An 11,049-nucleotide genomic window follows, 5' to 3' on the forward strand; every position below is an offset into this window, starting at 1 on the left:
AAAAAAAAAAAGGCAGCACCTGTGGCTCAGTGAGTAGGGCACTGGCCCCCTATACCGAGGGTGGTGGGATCAAACCTGGCCCTGGCCATACTGCAAGAACTACAAAAAAAATAGCAGGGTGTTGTGGCGAGTGCCTGTAGTCTCAGCACTTGGATGGCTGAGGCAAGAGAATCGCCTAAGCCCAAGAGCTGGAGGTTGCTGTGAGCTGTGACACCACAGCACTCTTCTGATAGTGACAAAGTGAGACTCTGTCTCTTAAGAAGAAAAAAAAGTCATTTTTTTGTAATCAAGCCCTTATTATGTGCCACTTACTACTATAGGCATGTGGGTAATACCATTCCTTAAGTTGTGGGAAGACGAGGCCCAATGGAGAAAGCAAACACTGTCCATAAATAAGAGGAAAAAGCTTTTTTATTCAGCCAGCAGAGCAAACTGTATAGAAGAATTCAAAATGGCCACGTTCCCCAACTGGCTTGGTCTTTCCCTTTTTCTCTCCAGTTAAAAAGTTCCAACTCACAGGTACCCTTCTCATTGGTCAATTTGAATCAAGCTGGAGAAACTGTTCCAGCCCCCACAGAACTACAGGATTTCACAGAAGGGGAAATTTCCAGATCCCAGGAAGTTAAGTTTCTACAAATTCCTAAGAGTTGAGGCACCATGGGGAGGACCCCCTCAGGTGTATCCTTGGGGTATCCTTGAGAAGACCTCTGTTCTAGATCTTACCCTTCCTGGGTATCTTTCTCACTTACAGCTTTATTATTATTGTTATTATTATTATTATTTAGAGACAGAGTCTCACTTTGTCACCCTTGGTAGAGTGCTGTGCCGTCACAGCTCACAGCAACCTCCAGCTCTTGGGCTTAGGCGATTCTCTTGCCTCAGCCTTCCAAGTAGCTAGGACCACAGGCACCTGCCACAACACCCAGCTATTTTTTGTTTTAGTTTGGCCGGGGCTGCGTTTGGACCTGCCACCCTTGATATATGGGGCTGGTGCCCTACTCACTGAGCCACAGGTGCTGCCCCCAGCAATTTTTTGCTGCGGTTTGGTCAAGGCCTAGTTCAAACCCTCCACCCTTGGTATATGGGGCTGATGCCCTACCCACTGAGCCACAGGCATCACCAGAGCTTTATTTTATTTAATTAATTAATTAATTTATTTATTTATTGTTTGGCTGGGGCTGGGTTTGAACCTACCACCTCCAGCATATGGGGCCAGCGCCCTACCCTTTTGAGCCACAGACACCGCCCTACTTTTTTTTTTTTTTGGTGGTAGTTATAGTGGAAGTGATATGTCTCTTTCTCAATGTTTGTCTTTAATGGCCTTCACAAAAATGTTTAATACTCCTGTGTCACTCTTTCTGGTAATCTCTAAATGTTAAACCAATATGGAATAATTTTCATATCCCTCAATAGAGGTAGAGTGACATCAATTTTAAGATAGGAAAACAATATGCAAACACGAAGTGACTCGTTCAGAGTCATACATGAATCAGTGATTGATCTTGGACTGATCTAAACCAAAACTCTTTTTTTTTTTTGAGACAGAGTCACCCTTTGGTAGAGTGCCATGGCGTCACAGCTCATAGCAACCTCAAACTCCTGGGCTTAAGCAATTCTCTTGCCTCAGCATCCTAAGTAGCTAGGACTACAGGCCTTGCCATAATACCCAGCTATGTTTTTGGTTGTAGTTATCATTATTGTTTGGCAGGCCTGGGCTGGATTCAAACCTGCCAGCTCCAGTGTATGTAGCTGGTGCCCTAGCCACTGAGCTACAAGTGCCGAGCCCAAACCAAAACTCTTTTAATAAGATACTCCTGGCTTGAACTGTGATGCCATGGCACTCTACCGAGGGCAAGAAAGTGAGACTCTGTCTCTAAAAAAAAGATATTCCTGGCTTGGTGCCTGTAGCACAGTGGTTATGGTGCTGGCCACTGGCACCGAGGCTGGTGGTTTCAAACTTGAACCTAAGCCTTTGAAATTGCTGTGAGCTATGATGCTATAGCACTCTACTGGGGGCAACATAATGAGACTCTGTCTAAAAAAAAAAGATATTCCTCTTCTCTAAGTATAGAAAGGTAGTTAGATTTCACATGGAAATAAGTATTTGAGAATATGTAAAATTTTTTCATTCTTTTTTTTCCATTGAGACAGAAAGAAATATGAGAGAAATGACTTAAGATTGAGATTGAGGTGTATGTTTTAAATTGGTGACTTAGAATTTAACAGAGGCAAAGAAGAGATGGAAATTGATTTTGCAAACAACTCAGTTGTGCTACATTTTAGACAGGGTGGACTGCTAAACTATAATGAAAATTGAGACAGAACTGATTATCAACATAGAATTTTTGTTTAAAGTAGATATTTAGAGATTATAAATGTTTTTATAAGGTATAAAAAGCAAGTTATATGACTAAAATAGTTAAAGGAAATATCCTATTTAGCATGGACAATATCAGTACAGCAGTCATGTAGTAGATGAAAATAGACTGTGTTTCTATTTTTGTAGACCTCAGCTTAAAAATCCTCCGAGAAGACAAAAAATGTCCTGGATCACTGCATATTATCAAATGGTAAGTAATTGGAATTCCACAAAAATTAAACAACATTATTTTTAGCGTGGCTAAAATTATCCATAAGACTTTATTTGGTGAGATCATTTCCTTAAAATCATTTTTTCTTTCACTCTTTTAAAAATAATTTTCTAGAAATTTATAACAATTACTCAATATTATTTTAGATTGTTTTTAAAATAAAATGAACTTATATAAAGATAAAAAATATCAATTACAATTTAATCATTCATCATATTCATGTCAGTGTACTAAACATTATGAGGGAAAAAAAAAAGATGTGGTTCTTACTTTAAAACTGCTCACATCAACATATTAAAAGATGCCAGGAGTTTTTAGAAAAGATTAATTAATTAAATAGGAAAGGTAAAAAAGTTGTCAATTTAATATGCTTCAAAGCAAAAAACGTAAGTGAATTCTATACTCAGAATTTTTTTGGCTTTGCATCTGGTCTAAATTGACATCAAACATTTGTTTCTTGACAGGATTCAAGGTTGTTTTGATGCTTTGGAAAAGAGATACGTAAGAATATTTTTAAATTTACACCAGGATCAAAAACTTGTCTTTTATCCTTTAAAAAAAGAAGTTTAGACTTTTATTTTTTGTTGTGTTTAGCAGTGTAGCAGTGCCTACACTTGTGTTCATAAACCAGTATTTTTATTTTGTGTTTTTGTTGTCCCATTGATGTCTCCTTTACATCAACTAGAAATAAAACCCTCACTTTTCTGTTTTACATACTCGTATCTTTTTGACCACAGAATTTCCTCTGAAGTCACTGGAATAGATCCACAGGATGTGGGACAGGGGAGACAAGAATTTGGCATAGTGTGTCGAACATGTTCAGAATAGCAGTGATTGAATTTGCAGATAAGAAAGGAAAAAGTGGACCTGAATAATTGGTTTTTATTCTTAGTTATTTTGGTAACTATGTTTGGTTTATGTATATAACTTATTCCCTCAAAACAGCTAGCATTGTACCCTGAATTTTTAAAAAATGTAGCTTAAATTTTAGGTCCATCTCATCTTTCATGCTGCCCAAGACAGCTATGAAGGATGTGAAAACTAGAAGCTCTAGTCCTCATTGAAGAGACAAGATACAACATATATAAATGAAATTTCTACCACTCTTTTCTCCCCTTTTTCCCTAACTGTGGCTTCTTTTTATTCCTTTTCAATTTAAGAAATTCTTAAAGTTTCTTTAAGAAATTTTGAGGTAAGCAAGTCCCTACATTGGATTATTTAGCACATTTATACATTTCTCTTTTAATGCAGTTTTTACTCATGATTTATTCAAAACTGACCTGAGGAAACGAGGGATACAATGATAAAACAGATGTGGGAAAGAGCTTAAAAACTATGGGAGGAGATAGGTGATGTTGATACAAAGGGCTGATAATCACCTGATTCACACTGGCCCAAATGTACCTACTGTTAAAATACTGAAATACTTCTGTATCAAGTGGTAAACAGTTGCTTTTCTAAGATTTCATGTGATCCCTACCAGTATCCTCTTCCTCACCTCACCAGTGTCTGTTCTGGGGTCTCCCCAAACTGGTCTAAAATCTAGCAACTAAAGGATTAATACCTAGTCCAAAGGTTGTTTTCAGGAACCAGCCTGTAAGCTACATTGGCATCCTTTCTGATTGGTGAGTTACCTGTGTCATTGGATTAGGCTTTAAATATTGATTTTTTTTCATATCAGTTTGATAATATGTCAGAGATATTTTGACTATCACTCCTACGCAAATGTAAGTAACCATAGCACTCATTAGAAAGGGAAATACCAATCACGTGCAATGGTATGTGTGATCTTTGGGAGAAAAATAGCTTTGGGGCTTTGAAAGCCTTGAGTATTTGGACAAGTTGATAGGGGGAGAAGACCATCACTGGCATAATGAATGAATAGTGCTCATTCATTCTCTTTCCTCCATTCATTTATTTTCTCCATGCTTTTCTTGAGTGTCCATCATTGAGGGTGGTACAATATAGTTAGAAGCTCAAGTTTTGGAGTCAGGCGTCTGAAGTGAGTTCCAGTTCTGTCACTTAATACCTATGTGACCTTGGGCAAGTAATCTACCTCTTGGTACTGTACTTTCTTTGCATATAAGATAGGGATAATAATAGAACCTACCTCTTAATGTTGTTTGAGAAGTAAATGAATTAATAGTCTAAATCAGTGGTTCACAATAGCTTGTATCAGAATCACCTGAAGGACTTGTTAAAACAGATTACTAAACTCCACCCCAAAATTTCTAATATGAGAATTTGCATTTCAAATAAATTCTAGATGACACTCTGACTGCTGGTCTAGGGGCCATACTTTGAGAGCCACTAATTTAAAATGTTTAGAACAATGCTTGGTACATAATAAACACTATGTAAATGTTAAACATCCATTCATTCTTTCTTTATATATTGGTTATTTAACTTGTGCCAGACATTGTTTCTAGGCACTGAAGGAGAGTTTCCCATCTATTAGAGTCACTTCTTAAATAAACAATTACAGTATTAACATAACAATGTAATATACAAAGAGGCAGTTTGATGAATTTTATATTCTTGAATTATTTAAATAAGCATATATATATATACATATATATATATATATATACATTTTTTTTTTTTGAGACAGAGTCTCACTTTATTGCCCTCGGTAGAGGGCCATGGTATAAGAGCCCACAGAAACCTCAAACTCTTGGGGTCAAGCGATCCTCTTGCTTCAGCCTCCAAAGTAGCTAGGACTACAGGCACCTACCACAACACCTGGCTATTTTTAGAAACAGGGTCTAATCATTGCTCAGGCTGGTCTTGAACTTCTGGGCTTATGCAATCTACCCACCTCAGCCTCCCAGAATGCTACATATTTTTAGAAAATTATTATTAAAAGTAGACTAACTTCTCTCCTTCTTCCCATTCTCAGTCTCTCACCATTCCAACCCATTGTTCCACACTACATTCTTACAGAAACCTGAGTCTGACCATGTCATTCTTTTGCCTGAACATCTCCCGGGGCTTTTAAAATATAGTTCGCAGTCCTTCACATAAACTACAAGGTTTATGTGATCCCTGTCTGACTTTCCAAAGCGTCACTCTCACTTCTATATCCAAGCCACATAAGAAATCTAGAACATGCCAAATTCTTTTAACCTTTGTACATACTATTCCTTTTGCCTGGAAACTCCCCTACTTCATATAATTTGCCTGGCTAACTCTAATTTATCCTTCAGGTTTCAGCTTAAATACTTACTTCCCCAGGGAGGCTTTCCCTGACACACCTCCTCCCCCAGCCTAGATTGTCCCTCTGTTTAGTGTCTCATAGCCTCCTGTACTGCTTCTTCACAGTAATTAACACAGTTGTACTGATATTGATGTAGCTGTTCGTTATATTTTTGTGTAATGTTGGTCTTCCCTGAGATCAGTGGTCATGTCTATTTTTGAATGAATGAATGAACTATTAATTAAATAATTAATATTAATTAGTTTCACTGTGTAGTCTTAAAACCAGTTATATGCAGTAACCAAAATAACCACACAGTGTCAGTAAAGATTTGATTCTTTGATATGAAATTATGATACTGAAATTTTCCGATTTGTTAATAGTTTTTTAAAAATGTATCATAGGCTGACTTATATTTCTACCTATACATTCTAATACTCTTTCAAGCAGAGAGAATCTGTTTGTAGTAGTGTCTGTATAGAGAGAGTTAAGAGTTTTAGAGATGTATCACACTTTTAGATTTTTATGTAAGTAGATTAGTTTCAAAGGGCACACTTTTTTGAGGTACTTATTTAATTTTTAGTAATAATGATTTGTTTTGCCTTTCAAACTAGAATGTAACATTTTGAGAGTAGGGATAGTTACTTTTTTGTATTCCTCTCCTTCCCAGCAGAGGCCTGTGTGTGTAATAGGCATTCACTCGAGTGAATGAATAATTAGTTCAGTCATCCCTCCATGTCAGAGCATTCAGCATCTGCAGATTCAACCAAACACAGATTAAAAATTATTTAGAAAAATATCCGATAAAACATAACAATACAACAATAAAAATGATACAAATTTTAAAAAGTGTTATAACTATTACATTGTATTTGGTATTATAAGTAATCTAGAGTTGTATAGCTGAACTCATTACACATTTTGTATAGAGGTTTCAAAATATCACATGCACCCCCCCAAACATGTATAACTATTATATATCAATTAACAAATGATAGGAATTAATCAGTTTTTAAGTATCTAGGAAATACACTTTAATAATACAAAAGGTTAGTATGAAATAGTTAATATACATATATTTTAAAAATATAATTAATTTTGACAGAAAGAGTACAGTTGCCCATTGAATAACTGTGTGGATCCTCTTATACATACATATGATTTGAGTGGGCTCTGATTTTGGTAAATCCTGCAACCAGTCCGCCCTGAGATACTGAGCGATAACTATCCCTTTTTCTGACCTTTGAATAACATTTTTTCTACCCATATCTTTGGAACCTCTCTAAAGTAATATTTTAATTAGCCTCCATTGAATATAAAAATAATGAAAGTACAAGTACAGGGCGGCGCCTGTGGCTCAAAGGAGTAGGGCACTGGCCCATATGCCGGAGGTGGAGGGTTCAAACCCAGCCCTGGCCAAAAACTGCAAGAAAAAAAAAAAAAGTACAAGTATAATAACAATAGTTTTTCTTTCTCTTGAAGCTACAAATGGCAGTACTTACAGTAAGTATACATTTAAAGACTAAGTCTCTGTCTCTGCTTACATGGTCTTTAGGCAAATAAAACATTAAAACAGTATACTCTCATTTCTTCCCTGACTTTATCTATCTTACGATATTTTAGAATTAAAAAATAAGGTCTATCAGAAGTTTAATAAAAGATTACAAATTATGTATTTCTTTGGTATATTATCATATATGGGGAAATTAAATCCAATATACTATTTGCTTCATCTATTGGCTCTCGAGATTTCATTTTATTTTATTTTTTTTTTTTGTTTGAGACAGAGTCTCATTATGTCGCCCTGGGTAGAGTGTGGTGGCATCACAGCGCACAGCAACTTCAAACTCTTGGGCTTAAATGATTCTCTTGTCTCTGCCTCCCAAGTAGCTAGGACTATAGGTGCCCACCACAACGCCCAGATAGATTTCATTTTTTAAGTTACTTTACAGACTCAAAGATTTTTGGTTTTGAAGTTTTGTAGACTTTTAAAAAAATTTTGTATATCTCTGAGTATATTGTGATGTATGTGTTAAAGAATAGAAAATGAGAAAATACCATTTAGAGTCTTAGAAACATGACTTATTTAAAAATTTTAAATCATAACAAATTATTTAGAGTTGACTTTTATTCATTATTCGTATAATATTCTATAGACTTTGTTTACAAAATAAAAGTGTATCTTATCTCTAGCTTGAAATATATGTCAATAATTAAAAGAACATAAATCAAACTCTTTATAGAGAAAAAATATATTCCATGACTCTAGTAAGTTTCAGAAATTAAATGCTATTTATTTTCCCTTAAACAGCTTTACACAAATCCCAAGGAACCTGAGGTAAGAAGACACACATATAGGTGGGCAGTGTGTATATGTGTATATATATATATATATAAAATAAATATATGTTATATTTAAATATATTTACCTGAGTTGAGGCTATAGATTGTTACAAGACTGCTGTATGAGCAAAGAAACTTGTAGTGAACTCTTTCAGTACTTTTTTTTTTGAGATGGAGCCTCAAGCTGTCCCCCTGGGTAGAGTGCCATGGCATCACAGCTCACAACAACCTCCAACTCCTGGGCTCAAGCGAGTCTCCTGCCTCAGCCTCCCAAGTAGCTGGGACTACAGGCGCCCACCACAACGCCCGGCCATTTTTTGGTTGCAACCATCATTGTTGTTTGGCGGGCCGGGGCTGGGGATTCCAACCCGCCACCTTAGGTGTATGTGGCTGACGCCTTAGCCACTTGAGCCACAGGCGCCGAGCCAGTACTTTTTATTATAAGCTTCACCAGTCCTTTATTATGAAATTTTCAAAATTTTTCTAGGGGTATTGGGAGAAAAAAAGCATTGAGTAGAACTGAGCCTATTCGCTAACAAGTTAATATTAAGACTCTCTCTCTCTCTCTCTCTCTTTTTTTTCTTAGAGACAGTCTCATTTTGTTGCTCTTGGTAGAGTGCCCTGGCATCACAGCTCATAGCAACCTCCAACTCCTGGGCTTAGGCGATTCTCTTGCCTCAGCCTCCCGAGTAGCTGGGGCTACAGGCACCCGCCACAGCGCCAGGCTATTTTTTTGTTGCAGTTTGGCCAAGGCCGGGTTTGAACCCTCCACCCTCGGTATATTGGGCTGGGGCTCTACTCACTGAGCTAGAGGCACCGCCCAACATTAAGACTCTCTTAATGTGCAAATGTATAAGATCACATTTGATTATTATTTATTTTAACAGCTTCTGAATCCTTTCAGTTACTGGCATTTTTGGAAAAATAAATGAAATATGGAACAATTCCACACTTTTTTTTTTTGCCAACTAAATTCTTTCCTTTTTCACATTTTCATAGATTTTCAGAGCTTCACTTTTTTACTTCTCGCTCTAGATTTCTTCCCTCTGCTTAGTGAATCCTATTCATTTTCAAGGCCAATTTATTTTCAAGTCTTTCAGGAAAGCCTTTTTGGCTATTTTAGCTACACTGACTTCTCTAAATTCCTTTTCTAGAAGAACTTCATAATTTAACACTCTAAATTGATTCATGTAGATTACTTTATCCCTCCTAATCAGATTGTGAATTCTTGTGGACAAGAGTCTTGTCTTGTTTTCTACGTGTATCTACTAGAGTGAATATCAGCCCTGGTCACCTAATAGTTACCTGTGCCACTTTGTATGGTAGCTGTGACTATGGCACAGAAATGGAAAGAGAATCCTTTTGTTCTTCTCCTTCTATCTGTGTCTTCCTCCTCTCTTTCTTTCCTTTTACTTTTCTTTCAGTTTTCCTTCTCCAAGCCTATGGATTTAGCCTAATTGGTGGTATTGAAAATTAAATTAAATGTTTAATTAGAGACAGAGTCTCACTTTGCATAATAACATATAGCTGAGTTTTTGAGGCAGAGTCTCAAGCTGTTGCCCTGGATAGAGTGCCGTGCCGTAGAGCTCACAGCAACCTCAAACGCTTGGGCTTAACTGATTCTCTTGCCTCAGCCTCCCAAATAGCTGGGACTATAGGCGCCCGCCATAATGTCCAGCTATTTTTTTTGTTGTTGCAGTTGTCATTGTTATTTAAGCTGGCCCAGGCCGGTTCTAAACCACCAGCCTCGGTGCATGTGGCCGGTGCTCTAGCACTGAGCTATAGGCACCACTCCCATTGTGGGTGTTAAAGCAAAGGAGTGACATGGTCTGATGAGTATTTTTCAAAAACTTATTTTGGCTATAGAACAGAGAATAAGTGTCAGATGCTATTCTCTTTGAATATAAACCTGAAAAGTCTTACTTGTGGATTGGAACGTGGAGGGAGAAGGAAAGGCTGCATATGGTAATGTTGCTTTAGTCTAAGAAAGTGAATATATTTAATATGATCAATAGAAACTGTCAATGAGTTGTTTAAAGGTTTATTTTTATTATGCAACACATTAGTCTAAAAAGCAACTTAGGAAGTGTTTAGAAGAAAATATACTTTCCTTAATAAACTAGAGTCAGATTTTAAGGATCAGCATAGAACAGTTATAAACTTAAGTCTTTTATTAGTTGCTTCAAGAATCAAATATAAAGTGTAAATAAAATGCTGTCAATTACCAAAGGAACTATTCTTGACAAAATTTAAAAGTATATATAATATATAAAATAATATATATATATGTGTGTGTGTGTGTGTGTGTAGCTCAGAGCATTAAAAAAGCTAGAGCTGCCTGAGAAACAAAGGCAGGCATAAAGAATAGGCATTGTGTGCTTGACAGGGCAATTACACCGAGCATTGGCTAAGAGCAAACTCTGCATCTAGCCTAGGCATCCTCAAACTACAGCCCATGGGCCACATGCGGCCCGCCTAGGACATTATCCAGCTTTCCAGGTGTTTTTGCCATTGCTGCCTGTCCTGCTTAGCAGCCGACTCGTCCCGGGGCCCGCAGTCCGGCCCTCCAGCGGTCTGGCCCCCTATTTAAAAAGTTTGAGGACCCCTTCCAGCCTATGTAGAGTAAAGCTATTACTGTAAGCACCTGGGCATCTCTAATTTCACCTGTCTTTCCTACCATATTTACAAAGCAGCCCTCTGAACTTTGATTTCTCATGTAGATTGTCTTACTGGAAAAAATACTTTTCTCTTAAAATTAACCCCATTGGCTCAGCGCCTGTGGCTTAAATGGCTATGGCACCAGCCACATACACCTAAGGTGGCAGGTTCAAATCCAGCCTGGGCCCGCCAAACAACAATGATGGCTGCAACCAAAAAATAGCCGGACGTGGTGGGCGCCTGTGGTCCCAGCTACTTGGG

At 37.3% G+C, this 11,049-nt stretch overlaps 1 protein-coding gene across 8 annotated transcripts in view; it reads left to right on the top strand.

Annotated features, from left to right (window-relative positions):
- The window catches only part of HORMAD2 (HORMA domain containing 2), a 43,452-nt gene that overhangs the window by 26,445 nt on the left and 5,958 nt on the right, over positions 1 to 11,049 (top strand). For 7 of the 8 annotated variants that reach the window (XM_012805274.2, XM_023513255.1, XM_023513259.1 and 4 more), the window contains 4 exons: positions 2,507 to 2,570; positions 3,056 to 3,092; positions 7,270 to 7,290; positions 8,099 to 8,125. In XM_012805274.2, coding sequence (XP_012660728.1) covers positions 2,507 to 2,570; positions 3,056 to 3,092; positions 7,270 to 7,290; positions 8,099 to 8,125 — 149 coding nt within the window. The remainder of the gene's footprint in view (positions 1 to 2,506; positions 2,571 to 3,055; positions 3,093 to 7,269; positions 7,291 to 8,098; positions 8,126 to 11,049) is intronic. The other variant, XM_012805278.2, reaches the window with a different exon arrangement.

Source organism: Otolemur garnettii, unplaced genomic scaffold (genome assembly GCF_000181295.1).
Source record: "Otolemur garnettii isolate 467f Iridium unplaced genomic scaffold, OtoGar3 scaffold00038, whole genome shotgun sequence".
In the NCBI taxonomy this organism is placed as follows: domain Eukaryota; kingdom Metazoa; phylum Chordata; class Mammalia; order Primates; family Galagidae; genus Otolemur; species Otolemur garnettii.